The 21,264-nt window shown below is 37.0% G+C and overlaps 1 protein-coding gene across 7 annotated transcripts in view; it reads right to left on the reverse strand.

Annotated features, from left to right (window-relative positions):
* Positions 1 to 5,332: 5,332 nt before the first annotated feature.
* ATP2C1 (ATPase secretory pathway Ca2+ transporting 1) overlaps positions 5,333 to 21,264 on the reverse strand; it is a 160,470-nt gene continuing 144,538 nt past the window's right edge. For all 7 annotated transcript variants that reach the window (XM_069565559.1, XM_069565589.1, XM_069565608.1 and 4 more), the window contains 9 exons: positions 20,428 to 20,525; positions 13,974 to 14,024; positions 12,956 to 13,122; positions 11,705 to 11,773; positions 10,939 to 11,055; positions 9,992 to 10,139; positions 8,955 to 9,050; positions 7,611 to 7,752; positions 5,333 to 6,122 (listed from right to left, as the gene is read on the reverse strand). In XM_069565559.1, the coding sequence (XP_069421660.1) occupies positions 5,992 to 6,122; positions 7,611 to 7,752; positions 8,955 to 9,050; positions 9,992 to 10,139; positions 10,939 to 11,055; positions 11,705 to 11,773; positions 12,956 to 13,122; positions 13,974 to 14,024; positions 20,428 to 20,525 (1,019 nt within the window). In that variant the 3' untranslated portion in view covers positions 5,333 to 5,991. The remainder of the gene's footprint in view (positions 6,123 to 7,610; positions 7,753 to 8,954; positions 9,051 to 9,991; positions 10,140 to 10,938; positions 11,056 to 11,704; positions 11,774 to 12,955; positions 13,123 to 13,973; positions 14,025 to 20,427; positions 20,526 to 21,264) is intronic.

The following is a 21,264-nucleotide window of genomic DNA, read 5'->3' on the forward strand; positions in this document are numbered from 1 at the left end:
TCTTCAACTGGGCTTTGAAGAACAGGTAAAATCTCCGATTCTCAAATTAAAACAGAGCAAAAAGGATTTCAAGTTGAAGAACTACTGTCCAAAAAGACCAATAAGTGGATTGTGTTGAAACACTGAGATAGGAGGTTCGAGATCCAAAGAACTATGCGTAAAATGCAAACAAAAACAAAAATCAGCACTGTTTTCTACTCTTACAATAACTCTTAATAACTAAAGAAATTACTTTCAAAAAGCATCTTACTCTCTCAAAGCTGAGGTTACATTCATTTACTGCTTTTTTATAATGTGTTTTTAATTGGAGAGTAACTGCTTTACAATGTTGTGTTAGTTTCTTCTGTACAACAGTGTGAATCAGTCATATGTATACATATACCCCTCTGCTTGAGCCACCCTCTCAACTCCCCACATCCCACCCCTTAGGTCCTCACAGAGCACCAAGCTTAGCTTCTGCGCTCTATCGCAGGCACTCACCAGCAGTCTGTTTTACACGTGGTAGTGTATATATGTCACTGTTACTTGCTCACTTCATCCCAGCCCTCCTTCCCCCACTGTGTCCACAAGTCCACTCTCTATGGACGTATTTATCACTCCATACACTTACTTATTTTCTATTCCTGCCTTGCAAATAGGTTCATCACTACATTTTTCTAGATTCCCATCGCTTTATTTCAGTTCAGTTGTAAAGTCGTGCCCGACTCTTTGTGACCCCATGGACTGCAGCATGCCGGATTCCCTGTCTATCACCAACTCTCAGAGTTTGCTCAAATTCATATCCATCAAGTCAGTGATGCCATCCAGCCTCTGTTGTCCCCTTCCCTGCCTTCAATCTTTCCCAGCATAAGGGTCTTTTCACATGAGTCAGTTCTTCACATCAGGTGGCCAAAATATTGGGACTTCAGATACAGCATCAGTCCTTCCAATGAATATTCAAGACTGATTTCCTTTAGTATTGACTGGTTTGATCTCCTTGCAGCCCAAGGGACTCTCAGGAGTCTTCTTCAATACCACAGTTCAAAAGCATCAATTCTCAGCTATCTTTATGGTCCAACTCTCACATCCATACATGACTACTGGAAAAACCATAGCTTTAACTATACAGACCTTTGTCAGCAAAGCAATGTCTCTGCTTTTTAATATGCTGTCTAGGTTGGTCATAGCTTTTCTTCCAAGGAGCAAGCATCTTTTAATTTAGTGACTGCAGTCACCATCTGCAGTGATTTTGGAGCCCAAGAAAGTCTGTCACTGTTTCCATTGCATCCCCATTTATTTGCCATAGTGATGGGAACAGATGCCATGATCTAAGTTTTTTGAATGTTGAGTTTTAAGTCAGCTTTTTCACTCTCTTCTTTCACCTTTATTAAGATGCTCTTTAGTTTTTCTTCACCCTCTCCCATAAGGGTGTTATCTGCAAATCTGAGGTTATTGATTTTTCTCCCAGCAATCTTGATTCCAGCTTGTGGTTCATCCAGCCCAGCATTTCGCATGATGTACTCTGCATATAAGTTAAATGAGCAGGGTGACAATATACAGCCTTGATATATTCCTTTCCCAATTTTGAACCAGTCCATTGTTCCATGTCTGGTTCTAACTGTTGCTTCTTGAGCTACATACAGATTTCCCTGGAGGCAGGTAAGGTGGTCTGGTATTTGCATCTCTTGAAGAGTTTTCCAGTTTGTTGTGTTCCACAAAGTCAAAGGCGTTAGCGTAGTCTTCAATGAAGCAGATGTTTTTCTGAAATTCTCTTGCTTTTCCTATGATCCAACGAATGTTGGCAATTTGATCCCTGATTCCTCTGCCTTTTCTAAATCCAGCTTGAACATCTGGAAATTCTCCATTCACATACTGTTGAAGCCTAGCTTGAAGAATTTTGAGCATTACTTTGCTGATGTCTGAGATGAGTGCAACTGTGTGGTAGTTTGAACACTCTTTGACTTTTCCTTTCTTTAGGATTGGAATGAAATCATTTTACTTACACATACACATATATATACGTATAAAATCAACGTGTGTAACAAGAAATTATTTTCCTATTACCTATAATTAGTCAGCCATAGTTTAATTCATCCCAGGCTAGAAACCTCATCTAATATGAAAAGAACATCACAGACTTCACACTTCAAATCAACCTGTGTCCCACTAAAAGCTGCTCAGCTCTGGAAATTTTCCCAACACTCTAGTATCCAAGCCAAAAAGCTAGAAGATGTAGTGTCTGCTCGTCCCCCTATCAGGTCACGTCAAATGCTCTTAGAAGGCAGAAATTCCATGTTCTCCTCTCCATACTAATTGCCACATCTCAGTTGGTCCCTCTAAGCCTTAAGCGTCTACAGTTCTCTAATCAGTCTCTCTGTTTTGTCCTTACCCTCTGAACTCCCCCCTCAGCATGTTACAAGACAAAAACCCCAACTCCACACTCTTGAAATCTTCCAGCAGGCTGTAACTCAGATTCTTCTCCTTCACCTCCTTCACGAGGCTCCAGCCTGTCTGTCCTGCCCTCCAATCAGGCTAGGCCTTACCATAGCCCTAAACTCCTGTGATTTTCACCCGTCCCTTCCAGACTCCACCAACACTCTGCAGAGGTTATGGCTTTTGGTTGCCACATCCTGCTGTCCTTGACTGGAGTTTCTCAATTTACGGTATGATTAAGATGCCACTAGTTCCAGGTAATTTCCTTGATCACATCTTCCAGTGAAGTTATTTCTCTTGCTGCTGTAGCTCTTGGGGCAGCACTTAACCACTGTACTTAATGTATTTCACTTTCGTCTCCAAGTTAAGACTGAGAACTTCCCAAACAGAAACCTACCAAACTATTTGAAGACTATTATACCTACATTAATATCAAGGACTGGTTAACCATTATCCATTATTAATAACCACCAACTCTGAAAACCAAACCCCCAAACCCAACAAGAGTTCATAGTCATTGCAAATACTAACTGAGCTCAAGGGAGCTTAATTATCAGGATAATCTGTCTGTCCACCCATATACCAGTTAGGTTTAACATTTATCCACACCATGTTTTAGTATGCAAATCAGCTACTATTTGGGTCACAGCTTACTCTAAAAAGGCATTTCAAAGATTTCCAAAAGTCAGTGTCAGCGGAAACTTTCAGTAAGATGTGCACTGTATTCATTTTTAATGTATGTGTATTTTCAAAATAAACATGCAAATACCACTATGAACTTTGATCAGATAGCCTGTTAACGTTATATCCTCAGCTAACCTGTTGCATGAACTCTTGAAGGGCACAGATGCCACCACCTTTCTCAAATGACAGTCAATTCATCCATCTAAGTTCAGGGGAGTCATATGTAGAAATAAAATGCACACAAACTGCCAAGTGACAGAGGCAGAAAGCAAGGTAAAGTTAACTGAGGTTCTTAGATCTTATATTTATTGTTTGCCACCAAACCAGGTCCTGTCACTGAGAAGCTGTTGTGAGTATGGCTAGTGTTCACTTTACTTAGGTACTACATGAAAGAGATCAAAATTTGCAATGACTCAGAAAGACTGTCAGTCTAACAGGTATGCCTTGCTAGGGCAAGAGACACAAAAATGTGCTTTATTCTTGTCAGTGAAGTTACTGCTATTAAAAGAAGTCTGTGTCCTGGGGGGAGGCTGTGTAGTCTGCCTCGTCTCACACTGTTTCATCGCTGGGTCATGCGATGCTAAGCACAAATCTGAGAGAACATGCTAAGTCTCATTCCTCTGCAGTCAGTGGGACTCCTCTGAGGACTGTCTACCTAGTTGGTGAATTAAAGTTCCTTTTCTTCCCTGACATTTAATCACTTTGAGGACAAAAAACTTCATGAGGTAGTCTAACATGGAAAAATCAAGTTAGTATTGTTAGGGGCTACATCTAGCAGGTCTTAGGGCCAAGAAATGGGGAAAAAATAAAAGTTTAGATACTAGTGCATTTGGATTATCCATGCTAATTCAGATAATATGCTATATGAAATACACACAGAGACAGACTAATTTGTTGTTTTACTGTGGGAAATCTGTTATACAGATGGATATCTGTATTATACATTTCACTTCTTTTTAAATCACAGATTCAATGTCCTATGAGTACTGTGTAATTTCTGTATCTTCAACATCCATATGATTTTAACATTAACAGTCCCAACTGGAAGAACCTTAACTTTTGAAAATAAATCATTCTGGGGGGAGGTTTAAAATCTTATATATCGGAATAGGCACATTTATTTCATATGAACCTAAAATGCAAAGCAAAAGATTGACGTGCACTTAATACGTATTTGAAGTCTTTGTAACAGAGAAGAAAACTTATTACAAAATTTAGATATGAAACATCACCATCACTAAAGAAAAAGTTGATTAGACAATGGCTTCCATGTACATTTGACTATCAAGCCTTAAAGAGTAAAGTAGAATAAACTGCAGACATTTCAGGTCCTTATACTAAATTGTTTCAGTTATATCCCCACAGACTCACAGAACAGGTATGTTTCCTATCGTTAACAAAAGTACTGTGTTGCTAACAGTGCAGTTTAATATTCAAGATAAAAACTGGAGAGTATAATTATAAAATACAAAATTCAGTAAACTTTAGGAAGAATTAAACATGTAAGAAGTTGAGACCCGTTTCTGTTTCAGAGAGAAATACTCAACAGAAAATGTATTTCTAATTCTGAATTTCTGGCCCAAATTTGCCACACACTCAAAAATTACCTACACCCCATCCAGCTATTACAAAAACTGATGGCATTCCGAGCAAATCTATCTATTTCTTTAGCTTGCCCAGTAAAGCAGAAAGAAGACAGAAGATACTGGTGGAAGCAGGAGAGGGACAGACTCTGGGCTGTGCTCCACCGAGGCCCCAAAGCTGCAGATTCACGGAAACCAAGGTCAGCACAAAATCTCCCACTTATACTCTGGTCCCTAAACTGTCTGTTTAGTTAAGTTTGAGGCTTTTCAATTCTTGAAGTTTCCCACTCTATACTTTCTAAAAAAGATTCTTTAAAGTACACATAAAAAGACATTGAAAATAATACAATTCAGATATTCAGGTGAGGTACTTGGATTTATATTTAGGAGGTGACTTCATCAAGATGATACTTGACAAAATATGTATTTACATTAACTCTAAAAAAAGGCATAACAAGTTAATATAAATCTGCTATCAATTTCAGCCCAAACAGTCTTAAATATTTTTAACTCCATGACTAAATGTTAATTACTACCCTACCCTAGCTACCCTACCTAGAAAGCTACTCAACAGCTCTATATTTATTAATTTTGCTAGACCAAAGACTCATACCAAAAATAAAAAAAGGAAGAAAAAAGGCAACCATTTACACTTACTAAGAAAAGCAAACATTTACTTCAAATTGCAGTATAGGCTTTTCAATCACAAAAAGAAAGAAAAGAACAGTGATCTGACAGTGGTCACATCCTGTGCAAAAAACGTGAGATACAAAAATGATAACACAAGGTAGCTGAACTGCTTACACTGCAGGGAAAAGGACATACAGTAGCTGAAATATGGCACTCCTGGGAATTAACTTCCTAAACCAACAGAATGCCTTTGAAATGATTAAATTTATTTGTGTATTAGTAAGAAAGCCCCACCACCATAAATAGTACAATATTTAAAAATTAAAAAAAAATCATGTCTATCTAGAATAGATAGTGTATTTGAACTGTTAGACCTCTTTTAAGTGCAGAAGGTGGTTCAGGTTTTACCTTTTTTTTTTTTTTAAATTAAATAACTGCCCATACACTTTATGAAGTTCCATTCAATTGCAAAAGCCAATTTAAATCAAGGAAAATGTTACCAAAGTTGCATAATTTCATTTGGGACTCTCAGCAGGTTAAAGTCTCAAGTCTTTAACACTCATTTTTAGTCAATAAAAAGTTCAAAAGTTCTCAAATCTTCATTTTATCCTCTTGAACTTGCCCTTCTAAATGATCCTCAGACTGCAATTCCTAGTTTGCAAATAAAAGAATGCAATATGCATCATACTTCAAGAAAAGACGACGATGTTGAGCTAGCAGGCTTCTGGATCTTCTCTCTGCTCCTTTCAACCTTCTTGATAATTTCTGCCACTATGCACACTGATGAGGTGAGACCCAGAAGAAACAGTAAATCTGTAAGAAAAAACAGAGTTTTACAATTCTTTGAACTTATAATTTCAGAGGTTAATAGCTTATGTTTTTCTAGCATTTTACCACAGCTTTTAAAATACATTATTTCTCAACCATTCCTTGAGTAGCCACAATTAGCCTCAGTTTAAAAATAAGGAAAGTAAAGCTCAAATGCACCAAATGACTTAGGCAAAGTCACACAGCAAGGACAAGCAGCACCAGAGAACTAGAACCCAGAGAACAAGTCCTCTGACTGCTTTCCCTGAACAATAACCTGAGAATCACAAACTTTAACAGCAACACAACCAAGAGTTTTCTGTTTTTTAAAGGCTGTTCAAGCAGTGGGGAATAACTTGATTGAAATCTGCATGTATTCCACTTGCAAGTTACTGTTAAAAGACCATGTCTTTACAATGGTGTTTCACACTAGCTCATTCTTATTTACTGCTCCAAAAAATTTCACCTGTCTTAAAACTCCATTTTTTAAAAAAGAGGAAAGAATATGAGTATGAAATTAAAATCCTGAAATTAAACTAGTTCGACATTAAGATTAACTTACAGCAAAAAATAGTGATCAAAAATATCCAAATTAACTTTAAAAACCCAAGAGTGAGAACTAGCATTATCATAAAATGCATCCATCCTCACACTTACACAGGAAGATTAACTTTTAAATGTACTATATGATGATACATTTCACCCACAGTGTATGAAAAAATAATGTCTGTTTTCCAACATTAGGCTTCCCTGATAGCTCAGTTGGTAAAGAATCCGCCTGCAATGCAGGAGACCCCAGTTCAATTCCTGGGTCAGGAAGATCTGCTGGAAAAGGGATAGGTTACTCACTCCAGTATTCTTGGGCTTCCTTTGAGGCCCTCAGCTGGTTAATAATCCACCCACAATGCGTAAGACCTGGGTTCAATCCCTGGGTTGGGAAGATACCCTGGAGAAGGGAAAGGCTACCCACTCCAGTATTCTGGCCTAGAGAATTCCAAGGACACAGTCCATGGGGTCGCAAAGAGTCAGACACAACTGAGTGACTTTCACTTTCCACATCAACTTAGTAAAACTCTGTTTTTAGGGCTGTTATTTCATAAAATAAGACATGCAAATAGGAAAATGTTAGCTTAACAACCAAAATGGTAATTTTAAAGACGAGCCATCTGGTTTTTAGTGAGCTTAAATCTAGTTTTTTCTTCACACAAAATTAAAAAGTTATCAACTACAATTACTCTGTCTTTCAGAATCACCAAATATGATTTTGATGAGTGATAACCTATAAAAAATTAACAAGAAAAAAATTACCAGAAAAGTTTAAAACCAGATTTGGGGGAGTGACTCCCCTAAATGTGATTCCAAATAGAAACAGCACACATATTTTTCAAAGCAAGCCACTTATTTCACTTTTTAAAAAGTTTTCTTAAATGCATTAGAAAAATATTTACAACTCATTTATAATATATAAATTATAAAACATAACATTTCTTTTACCCAGTATACTTAGGCTCTCAGTCTGAAAAACTTTCTGAAGTGGAGGAAAGTAAATAACTAATAACTGTCCCATGATGGATCCAAGAACTGCATAGCAAAACATTTTATTACTGCAGAGTCCAATCTCAAACACAGATTTGGTCTGTTGGCAGAGCAGAGAGTTCAGTTATTACTAGAAACAACTTCTTTACTATTATATTCACCTCTAATTTTTAGTAAGCTGGACTGAATTCTACAATACTAGTATATGAAATTTCTTAATTATATTTTGAAATAATTTACACAGAGTAGGGTGAATTTTAAAGCACCTTTCCTTTATCAAGGACTTTCTTTAAAAGTGATACTAGGTCTTTTCTGACTGCCCAGTGGTTAAGACTCTATGCTCCCAATGCAAGGGTCCTGGGTTTGATCCCTTGTTGGGGAACTAAAAATCCCACATGCCACACAGCACGCCCCCCCAGAAAAGTGATTCTATTAAAAAATAAAGGCCACAGAAACTCCCTTTAGCATTCCAGAGCATAAAACTTTCTTTGTATATGATTCTTTTCTAAATCATTTCATTAAGGTACATAATCTAAGAAACTTTCTTGAAGATTGGACTTAGTTACATGTATACTGAAAAAGTAAAAATGCCTTTCACAGAACAAAACCCAAATACTATAGCTTCTTTAAAAATTAGTCTAAATTAATGCATTGTACTTGGAAAGTTCAAGCATGGTGAATGGTAATAAATAGTTAAGGATTCCTAAGGTGCTCTAAAACTGAAATGAACAGTCAGGCGGCAAATATAACTAGTTTCCAAGAACAACATGCTCTGAAAAAGTACCATTAGGTTCTAGCCCAGTAATTTATATCAAAGCACTTCAATCAAGAGAAGACCATCCACCTTAAGATACAGCATGGGAAGAAAAGAAAATTTTAAATGTCCTAAGTTTTGACACACTGATGGAGATACTAAGAAAATGTTAATATGCACAAAACTGCTCCTACGTCTAATAATACTTTGTTCTATAATGAGAAGAAAGTACACCATCTTAATAGTGGCCATGAACTTTGTCCTATGCTCAGATAATGTTAACTTGAACCTATCACGTAGCTACAGACAATAAGAAAATGAAAGGAGGAAAAATCAGGTGATGACATCTGTGAGTTACTTTAATCTTCTGGCCAAGGTTAAGGCTTATCTCCCCAAATCTCCTACCCCTGTTAGAACACATGTCTGTAGGAAGGCTATATCTGGACCTGTAATCAAGGCTACAAAAGCAAGCAAAGCTAAAAACCTTGCCCACTTACAGAGAGTACTCTACCCAATTGAATTAGCCAGCTACAATCACTCAAGCGTACCTGAGATCTGGAACTCAGTGCATTGAACATGTCAAAAAACACAAAGCACGTGAAAGTCATTGTTGTGTCCCGAGGTGTTATCACATTGTCTCGCAGCTGTTGAGAGAAAAAGATTTTCAGTTGGCTGAATTTAATGGACAAATACTACATGCTTTTAAAGGGCTAATATTTTCTTTCTCTTAAAAAAGCTTTAGTCTAAGATATAAGCCATATAAGTGAAAGTGAAGTGAAGTCGCTCAGTCGTGTCTGATTCTTTGTGATCCCATGGACTGAAGCCTACCAGGCTCCTCCGTCCATGGGGTTCTCCAGGCAAGAATACTGGAGTTGGTTGCCATTTCCTTCTCCAGGGGATCTTCCCGACCCAGGGATCGAACCCAGGTCTCCTGCATTGCAGGCAGACGCTTTAACCTCTGAGCCACCAGGGAAGCCCATAAGTCATATAAGCAACTTAAATTTCCCATACACCCTTTAAATAAGTCACCTAAAGAATAGCTGTAGTCTGCTGCTAAGTCACTTCAGTTGTGTCCGACTCTGTGCAACCCCACAGACGGCAGCCCACCAGGCTTCCCCATCCCTGGGATTCTCCAGGCAAGAACACTGGAGTGGGTTGCCATTTCCTTCTCCAGTGCATAGAAGTGAAAGTGAAGTCGCTCAGTCATGTCCGACCCTCAGCGACCCCATGGACTGTAGTCTACATAAAGAAAAAAGTCTTCTCCCAAACTGTAAACTGGACATTAAAAACAACTTTCCTTTTTAATGACATTAAAATAGCTATACTAAAGGCTCAGATTTTCTAACTTCTACCCAAATATTCATGCTAATTTTTATTGTATTTGATATTTCTCTGCATATTTAAATTCTAAAATATGAATCAGGAATTCTATTAACCCATAAATACTGAAATCAAACTATTTTTAAATGTTTTATTCTATTTTTGAAGATTATCCTAACTTCCAGCCTTCTGTTTAATATCCAAAAATAATGGAATCCTGTCATACAGAATGCATTTAATATAACAACTTATCCAGTGAGTATACCTCCCGCCAGAAGACAAACAAAGTCCCACAAACAATGATTATTGAGGAAACAAGTATTTTAAGTATCAGGTTTTTGGTCAAAATGCTGTCTTTCCAGTTGCGTGGAGGTTTACGAATGACATCTTTATCCACTGGTTCTACTCCAAGGCTTCAAAACAAACAGAAAAGTGAATTAAAGTTTTAAGTAAAATTTGGATTTATTACTTTCACAAGTTCATTGACCTCAATTATCCCAGAAACTAAATGCCTTCTTATGGAAACAAAATGTTGAATTATGAAAAAACCTTGGCTACGATCACTCAAAAACACCCATAATTTTTTTCACTCTTGGCTGTTTTGTTTATTTGCCACAGTTTGGTAGAGGCCTGATAATCAAATTTCAAAATGCCCCATTTCATTTATATAACTTATTTCAAATATGGCCTGAAATACATGACTAACCAACTGGATTTTGAAGTATCTTTCATGCAAGGAAGTTTCAACTAGGATAATTTGTTATACACTGATACATATTAATTACTCTGTTAAGAAAGCTGTATCTAGGGCCCGGTTATTATAAAAGAAAACATTAGATGCTCAATACTACAGTATTGAAGTAGTCCTTCAATACTTTCCCGAAGTCTCTAAGAATTGACAGTGGAACCTTGGTAATAGCACTAAAGCCAAAGAGAGATTTCTCCATTACATTCTATTCTAAGAAACAAACAGCTTACTTCAAGGACAGGGACTATACCTGTTCCCTGCTCTGATCTCAGTGTAAAAGCCCATATCATAATGCATGAATGAGCATCCCAGAAGAATAAATGATATGCTCACATCACAGGACTTAAAACAAACATGATGCTGCAGAGATTTCTGATGCTGCCCGGGAATGAAGTCTTAGAGCTTAACTATCAGGATATAAGGCCATCCTTGTCCTTCTAGTTTACAAATGAGGAAACTCTTACCTCTGAGCTGGAGGTCCATCCATAATAATATTGATCCACAAAATCTGCATGGCATTGAGAGGATTGGGAAAGTTCATTAATGTAGCCAGTGAGATTAAAGTTAATGCTGCTATACTCCTATCGAAAGAAAGAGTTATTTTTTAAAATGGATCAACATTGTATAATTCTTGCTAATTTTATGAAATCACTTTCTTAGCATTTAAAACTCTCACGTTACTACTGTTCTTTTAAAGGAAGCCTGTATTTCCAAGTAAGCTACTGCTTCACTAGTGTGAATATTTAGCCCTTATGATCTAAAGAGTTAGCCCTTAAAATCCACAGCAGTCTAATAAAGGATTTGCAAAGCGTTTAGATAACAACAACAAATAGAGGAAGATTTTTTTAACTGAGTTCAGATAACAGTTAAGAGTTTCAATGATATTTTTATAACTGTGTTTTGTAATAGACTACAATAAAAGCCACTGCTTTTGGAAAAAGATACCAAGAAGAAAAATGAAAATTTGACACCTCTTTCTTAGTTACTTCAGAAGGTATTAAATAAGCCACAACAGTTAATATATTTTGATGATGATATAGACAAGTAATTATATTTAGAACCTCTTTATCATGCCATGTTTAGTTTTAGGACAGAATTCAGTTTTCACACTGGAAAACTTATATACGAGAAATAGAGCCCAGAAGCTTATAGGCATTCTGTTTCAATTCTACTTTTTGAATCATTTATCTATAAGACCCATAAGTTTGTCACAATTTCTTACAAACTTACGTGCTCAGCTGGAATCTAACAAAATTTTTAATATTATTATAAATCCCTTTACCCTCTTCAATTGCAGACCTGAAAGTTAAAAATAAAATTACGTGAGAAAATATAATCACAAAAAAATAAGGATACAGCAGTACTGTGGAACTAATTTTGAAACCAAGCTCCCAACTGATAAAACTCATACATTAATAAAACAATTTTACTTACATAATTAAAACTAATACAGAAACACTATCTGGCAAGGCATTAAAATCAAGCCTCCTACTGTACCTGAACTAATTTCATAACAATTTTCATTCTTAAAGACATTTCAACATTAAAATCACATACTGTATTTCTATACAAGACAATAATACACATTTATAATACTAAAACAATTATCTTCTTTAACCCTCCCAAGTTTATTTTTCTTAAAGGTACAGATGTATATATGTTAAGGGGTTAAGTTAATGCAGGTCAGAAATTAAATGGCAATGACATAAGAATTACAGAATTTAACTTATCTGTTATTCCTAGATACAATTAGGTATATGTTGTAACAGAATTATAAAAAGAATATATTTTACAAAGATTCATGAAAATCCTCTCACTCACTTTGCTCAGTCTAGGAAAACATGTATTTTATAAACAAACTATCCTATCTTCTGAGATTTTTATACAATTCTAAGAATGGAAATTAAGTATCTTCTATCCTTAGAAGAACCTTGCAATTCTGGGTCCTGAGGGCCCACATGTTCCACCTGAGGCCACATGGGTTAATGCCACCAGCAGGTTATTATGGAAGAATCTTAAATCAATTAGAAACTATGGATGAAATAAATCAATTCAAATGATAAACTGCATCATTGACAATGTGAAGAATTCCTGACATAAGGAAACAGATATGGATGGGATCTTTATTTATAATCTTTTCATAAAGCCAGGCACATGCTTATTCCTGAGAGCCTGAATTTAACTTGAATAAAACCACATGAAGGTCCACTGCTGTACCACCACACTAGTGGCAAGGAAACGTGAAACTTGGCTGGTACTCAGTAATACTTCTTAAATGAATAGCCCTGCCATTTTTTAAGTCCATTCCATACAAATAATTTCCCCCAAAACTACACAGCAGGACACAAAACATGATTGCTTGGTTTAGTAAAATAGTTTAGCTCATCCAACATCTAAAACTGCTCAATACTTTTCTGCAATGAGGTGCAGAAAAGGATAGGCAGAAACTCTCTGATGTGCGTTCAGTGAAGGAAAACTTACATGATGGTTTGAAAATCGTCATCCACCAGGATCATGTCAGCTGCCTCCTTGCAAACATCTGTGCCAGTCTGACCCATCGCAACTCCAATGTCCGCAGCCTTCAGAGCAACTGCGTCATTTACCCCATCTCCTGTCATGGCCACAACCGACCCGCTCTTCTGCAGAGACTGGGGGTAGCGGGGGTGAAGTGGGAGGGAGGCGTTCTGATTAGAATGCTGCTTTCACACAGATAAGGAGGTATACAAATCCCCTCTTTTTCTTTCCCACATAATCAAAGACTGGAAATAATATAGACCATCCCTTTTTCAAAAAACTTCAAAGCTGCCATTAATATTCCCATGTGTGAGAACTCTTAAGTGTAAAGCCTGATGTACAGTCAATTACACAGTGGTTCTCAGGGCAATTGTGTCTCCCAGGGCACATCTGGCAATGTCTGGAGACATTTTTGAGTGTCATGACTTTGTGGACACTACTGGCATCTAGAGGACAGGTGCCAAGGGTGCTGCTAAACCTAAAACACAGAGGATAGCCTCCTGCAATGAAGACTTATCCAGCCCCCAAGTGTCACAGTGCCAAGGCGAGAAACCCTGACCTTACTACAACGGGGCACTATTATAAGTGATAAGCCGATGAATGGATGGATACCATGTCAGCTGCTTTGTATATATTTGACTAATATAAATATCATACCCCTTTAAAACTATACACAATCTCAAAACATTTTTTTCTTTTTGTATTTATAGTAATTATTCCTATTCACACTGGAGTGATCTGGCTGTAGACTCTTATCAGAACAGACTTACACTATTCAAATGTTAAAAGAAGACTATATTTGCAGATATTTCCCTAAAGCTTTCTTCTACATCTTCCTTTGCTAACAAAATTCTGTTAATGTTTCCATCTCAGGCTTTAAAAAAAAACCTGTTTTGCTTCACAACACTTCTGACTTTAGTACTCGAAGAATACTCCCAGTAGTAAAGCAGACCGACAGAAGCATTTGTGATTCTTAAAGACCCACCTTGATAATTTTCATCTTGTGCCTTGGGCTAGCTCTGTAAAATACTGCAACCTGTTAAAACACAAGATATACTAAAAATCTTCAACATTAAGAATTATCAGAATATCCTATGTACATATAACTAAGAATGTTTTTTAAATTACCAATTTGAACTGTCTGTTTTGCCATAGAGATCAAACTCAAGAAAATGCCATACACTTGTTAGGACACTCATTCGACAGGGCCATTTCAAACTTTTAGGTACTAAAGGAAATACACAATCTAAACAATTCACCCAGTTTATCCCAACCACGTTTAAGCTTTGAAAAGAAAATAGCTTTATTCTTGAAACATTGCAGAAACAGAGAAAGGAAAAGCTCTCTTGCATGTTTCCTCAACACTGACACTCAATATGGCCTTGTCCCTTCTTCTAGCTTCATGAGATTTAAAGAACAGCTGCTTCTCAATGTCTGTTGAGCCCTTTTTTCTGTTAAACAATATGAAGTGACTGATTATGCTCTTCTACTTAGTTTGATTCATTAGGCTGTCTTCCTTTGTGTCTCCACTTGCTTATATGATCTTCTCTCCAAAGAATATATTTAATCCCTTTTCCTCATGCCACCTGCTGGTCTCCTAAATGTTCCCAACTGTGCCCCAGCTAGTCATCCACAAATCACCTGTATGCCCACTCCCTCCCACACTGCTCTAACTTGCTTATCCACAAGACATGGCTGTTCCCCAGTCCTCCCCAACAGCACCATGAGGAGAGGAGAGGGGTAGGTGTCTTCCATTCCCTTCTTTAGTGACAAATCTTACCTGCGGCCAATGCTGCTCCGGGGGCTACCTGCCATGGTCACAAGGATTTTTAACCACTGCCTCCCGATCACTCTTTCCAACACACCCAAGCCAGGTGACTTTAACACCTACGGGACTCACCATTCTCTTTCCTACTCTCCCAGAGGATGTGTCTACACTAGCCTTCTCTCCTCATGCTCCCAATGTATCCCTTTCCTAGTCCCACTCTCAGTTAACAACCTCATTTCCTACTTCAAAGCAACAGAGTCAGGAGAAAGCTTCCACAATTCCTACCAGCAACATAATATATACATCTACTTAAGACTAAAAGCTCCATGAGGCAGAGATTTGGCCCTGTACCTCCAGTGCTCAATAAACACGTGTGAAATGAATGAATAAGTGACTGAATCTTAGGATCACCAACAAAGACAATTCCCAGGTTCTCTCTGAATTTTAATAAAGGTCTAAAACTTTCTCAGGGGTTAACTATACTATCACATTATTGATTACCCTTATATCCTCTAGGTACCATGAATCACATAACATATGTGGAAAGCATTCTTCCTTTAAAAAGGTTCAAAATCCATTTGGAAATTCTTAATGTGTCTTTAAAAAGTACTATACACACAGATGGTCAAAAAGTACTATACACACAGATGGTCAACAAGCACGTGAAAAGATGCTCAACATTGCTAATTATTAGAAAAATGCAAATAAAAACTACCATGAGGTATCACCTCACACCAGTCAGAATGGCCATCACTAAAAGGTCTACAAACAATAAATGATGAAAAAGGTGTGGGAAAAAGGGAACCCTCCCTCCTGGGCAACTGTACCCTAATATTCACTGCAGCACTATTAGTAATAGCCAAAATATGGAATCAACCTAAATGTCCATCAATAGGCACGCACCCGCACACACACACACACACACACACACACGGGGCTTCCCAGGTGGTGTAGTGGTAAAGAATCCACCCGCCAATGCAAGAGACATGTGTTTGATCCCTAGGTCAGGAAGATTCCTGGAGAAATGAACAGCAATCCACTCCAGTATTCTCACCTATAAAATCCCATGGACAGAGGAGCCTGGCGAGCTACAGTCCATGAGGTTTGCAAAGAGTCAGACATGAATGAGTGCATACATATATTCATACACACACACACACACACACACACACACACAAATACTCAGTCACTCAGCCATAAAAAAAGAATGAAATAATACCATCTGCAGCAAAATGAATGGACCTAGAGATGATCCTACTAAGTGAGGTAAGCTAGACAAAGACAAGTATCACATTATATTGCTTACATGTAGAATCTAAAACAAAAAAATGATACAAATGAACTTATATAAAAAGAGAAACAGACCCAACAACATAAAAAATAAACTTGTTACCAAAGGGGAAGGGTGCTGATGTGTGTGTGCTCAGTCGTGTCTGACTCTCTGTGACCCCACGGACTGTAGCCCACCAGGCTCCTCTGTCCATGGGATATTCCAGGCAAGAATACTGGAGTGGGTTGCCATTTCCTCCTCCAGTGGATCGTCCTGACCCAGGGATCAAACCCACATTTCTTGTGTCTCCTGCACTGGGCAGGTGAGTTCTGTACCACTAGTGCCACCTGGAAAAGGGAAGGAGAGTAAATTAGGAGTTTGGGATTAACAAATACACACTGCTATATACAAAACAGATAAACAAGGACCTACTTCTACAGCACAGGGAACTATGCTCAGTATTTTCTAATAATCTATAAGGGAAAAGAATCTTACACACACACACACACACACACACACACACACATATATATAAAATGAACCACTCTGCTGTACACCTGAAACTAACACAACACTGCAAATCAACTACACTTCAATTAAAAACAATTTTTAATAAAATAAAAAGGACTCAGCTGCATATGTATTTAAAATGTACCAGTTACCTTCTAAGTGAAAATTCTACATTATTGCAAAAATTTAATCATGTAGCACACAGCACAGAGTACAAGAGCATTTCGCAAAGACTACAGATTTTACAGAATTTTTAAATAAAAGACTCATTACTAATTATAAACACTCAGGTCATACAGAGTAAAAATTTGCCTTTGTTTCACAGCAAATCATTCAAAACATTCAAATCACCCCTTCACAGCTACTACAGGTTATCACTAACAATGGCAGTGAGGATAATGGATCAACTGTTGGGCTGAAAACATACTACTTTTGTATAGTCACAAATTACTTTGGCATGCATCCAGTACACCTATCGCTTGATATAGATATTTCAGCATTTCAAAGCTTTGATGGAAAATCAAAAACAAAAGCAGCTTCCTTGAGACTAAGCAGATCTCCAATACAAAGCTAAAACTTACATGGAATATAATGCTACACAGAGTTAAGTCTCCTTAAAGCACCAAGATTAGCACATCAATCTTTTTGGTTGAGTAAAAATACTGAAATTTAGTGACACAAAATTATGGCCTGAAGGAATTAGGTTTTAAAAAGAAACTAGAAGTGAGTAAAAACTGAACTACTTATCACAGAGCTAGGACTAAACTGGGGGTAACTGAAATTCCTCTACTATACTGTTTTTAATATTTATGTCTGTTTCTCTATCTGAAAGGGGGTGAATAAGCACAGAATACAATCACTCAGTATAGGAACAGGAAGGGCAAGTCAGAATGAGCACAGTAGACCAGCACAAGGACAACAGGAAAGAAGCAGCACTCTTTGTCAGCAGAAAGTTCAGGGAATAATGTGGAGGAAAATGGAGACAGGCTGCGTACTTTCAAAGGAACCCACAAAAGGGTTTTTCTCTTCTCATGGATCTGCCTTTTCAGTGTCATATTTGTGGTCCATACTCACAGTTCTTGTGATCAACATTAACAGAAATAAAGTTATAAAGAGAAGAAAGTAGGTAAATACAAATAAGAGAGGCTAATGAAAGAAATATTATTTTTGGCATTAAAATAATCTCCCAAAGGTCTCCAAATCTTCCAGTATAGATTTAAAAATACCTAATGTGTTGTAATAAGTATTGACAACGTACCAAAAATTAAAGAGTACATGAACTGGGATTTTATTATAGGGACCTGGTTGATTAGTTTAGTAAAAATACAAATGGAGGCAGTGCTATAAAATACAAATGAGAAAAGAGAACATCCATTTTTACCAATAGCAAACACACCCAGGAAATCATAAATTAAAAAACATGGACAATTCCCATATGGAAATTCCGTTTCCATGCTATTTTTTAATTGTCCTAGGTCAAAAAGGACAGAAAAATGTTAAGGGATTGGGAATTGATTGAATTATGGGAAGAGAGCCAAAAAACCTTTTATAAAGGAAAAGAATCAATTAATATGATTTTAGTACATGTAGGAAAACCTCACTGAGCTGGCAATTTACAAAAAAGTTTTGTTTTGCTTCTAACACTAATAAATGAAAAGCTTTTCAAATTGCTCTAAAGTAAAAGCCTAAGACCAAGATTTAAGAGTTACATGAACGCACAATAAAAATGGGGGAAAAGGCCAAAGGGCACGGGGAGTCATGGGGAGAAGTCCAGCTCAGCTCAGCTGAAACGACTGAAATAATTCATTGATCGTATTTGAAGAACAGACTTGTGTTTTCAAAAGACATGGTACACCTGAAAGAAGCTCCAGTATTTATGGAATAGGATGACTCCAAGCAATTCAATGAGCTTCTCTCTTTGGAATAACATCAGAGCATCTGCCACAACTGATGCAAAAAACTCTTATTTGGAAATGACCAATGATGTAATTTCTCATGCTAATAATGCAATTTATAACTTACTTCTCTAACTGCCTTTCCTCCTTCTCTAACTGCCTTTAGGTTGGTTTTCAGAGTTCATTAGCATTTTTATCAGAAAGCCAGACAGTGAACTGAAGAAAGCAAATAAAATGAAACTTCCAGTCTGTCTGATGTCACTACTTATTAGCATCTCTGGGAAAAGGCTAAACAAAGATTTAATGGGAAAATGTTTAATTAACTACAGATTTCATATATATTTGCTATTGTACATTCTGTCTCAATACCCTCAGAGAACTTACTACAGGATTTATTCTTTTAGAAATAAATGTAAAAACTATCAGGGGAGGACACACATCCACACTGCTCCCAGATGCTCTAAAAAGGCATTTCAATGAAAAAAGCACTGTCTTTTCAACAAATGGAACTAAAATGACTAAATACCAATACATTAAAATAATGAACCTTAACCCACTTCTCACAAAAATAATTCAAAATAGATCAGAAACATTAGTATAAAACCTGAAAGTATGAGACTGTTATTTTAAAAAATAGGAAAAAATCTTTGTGACCTTGGGTTAGAAAGAGTCCTTAGATAACACATCAAAAGCATGATCCATAAAAGAAAAAAATGATAAACTAGATTTCACCAAAATTGAAAACTGTTTTTTAAAGTAAAATGGTAATAGACTAAAAAGATAAACCAAAATGGAAAAAACTTTCTTCCAGGCAAATATCTGATAAGACTTTTATCCACAATATATCCACTTTTATCCACAAAATAACTTCCAAAATCCAAAAATAAAACATTTTTTAAAAATAGGATGGTTACACAGTTCACTAAAGAAAATATATGAATGGCAAATAAGCACATGAAAAAGTACACAAAATCATTAGTTGTGAGGGAAATGCAAATTGAAACCACAACAGGACTCCATGATATACCTATTAGAATGTGCATGGGGAAACTAACAATGCCACGTGCTGGTAACCACTTTTCAAACACTGCTGATGGGAATGCAAAACAATAAAGCCACCAAGTAAAACAATCTGGCATTTTCTTACAAAGTTAAACATACATTAACCGTATGACCCAGCAATTACTCTCACGCATTTATCTAAGAGAAATGAATATTTATTTCCTTACAAAGCTTATATACAAATGTTTTTAGTAGTTTTAACCATCATCAGCAAAAACGGAAAATAATCCAAATGTCTTTAAACTGGTGCATTGGTAACATACACTCACTGCAGTGGAATCCTACTCAGCAATTAAAAATAAATTACGCTAAATCAAAAAAAGCAGATTCAAAGGCCTCATGCTGTATGATTCCATTTTCAGCATTCTGAAAAGGCAAAACTACAGGGACAGAAAACAAAAGCAATGGTTGCTGCCAAGTACTGGAAGCAGAGGGAGGAACTGACCACAGGAGGATCTGGCATGGGAGGAACCCGTGTGGTAGTTACAAGGACCATAGGCATCCATCAAAACTTAAGAGCTGTACATTAACATGGGAAAAGTTTACTGTATGCAAATGACAGCTCTTTAAAAAATCATTCCCACATTCAATTAAAACAGAACACAAGGATAAGAAGTATAAAGTAATGATCTGTCTCCATTCTGTACTTTATAAACACAAGCACCACTGTTAACTTTCCACAGTATCTTTCTCAGAGGAAACTGAGCTCTTGCTGAAGTTAACAAATCTGCACTGATATTCATAATGATCACCTCATAGACACTCTCAACGATAAGACAGATCTCAATGATGAGATTCTGCCTCATGATTTAGACCAACAAATGTGGTGGCCACGTCCCAACTGTTTTCAAATGAATAGCTTCATTAACGCTGCAGGAGAAGAGGTAATGCCTACAATAAAGCCTTAGTCTGAAAGGCTCTGGTTCACACCTACCTTTGGCACTATTTGTGAAAGCTGCTGGACATCCATTGCATCTATTTCTTCTCCTGAGACTGACTGGGAGGTTTTGGAATATAATCCCAGACGACTAGCTAAAGTGAAATGGGAAAGAAAACGTAATTAACCAACCTGCTTTTGCTTGATAGGCTAGTCAACATAATGCTCACTTAATGATGTTATTAACTCACTTTCTCTTTAAAGTATAAAATGTCCTTGTATCAAGGGATTACAAGACAAGACTATGGTAAGACAGATCAAACTGATTTAGTAAAACGTCTTGAGTTTTCTGATTATTTTTGCTTAAATTCAAGAATACACAGTTTTCTCAATTCAACCCTAAGAATTTAAACTCAGGTACCATACCTAAGAATTTAAACAAGGTCATGTGGGTTCTACTCAGGAGCTCAATTTTAATGAAGATCAAGAGTGCCTTTTAACTAAAAACCAGGCAAGACGGTGGCTCATCTGAGGTATTGTGTGCGTGTCTGCTCAGTCGCTCAGTCATATCCAACTCTTTATGACCTCAAAGACTGAGGCCCACCAGGCTGCTCTGTCCACGGGATTTTCCTGGCAAGAATACTGGAGTGGGTTGCCATTTCCTCCTCCAGGGGCTCTTTCCAACCCAGGGATGGAACCCACCTCTCCTGCAATGACAGGCAGATTCTTTACCACTGTGCCACCTGGGAATCCCATGAGGTATCATGTAGTTTCATGTAAATGAAAATAAACATTGAGAAATTTCTCTAGAATTAATCTTCCCAACACTGGTATGTTTTCAGTGACGTATTCCTCTTAAAGTGTGAAATTCTTGTCTCAGTCTCTTTCCATATT

This window comes from Ovis canadensis, chromosome 1 (assembly GCF_042477335.2).
Source record: "Ovis canadensis isolate MfBH-ARS-UI-01 breed Bighorn chromosome 1, ARS-UI_OviCan_v2, whole genome shotgun sequence".
Lineage (NCBI taxonomy): Eukaryota > Metazoa > Chordata > Mammalia > Artiodactyla > Bovidae > Ovis > Ovis canadensis.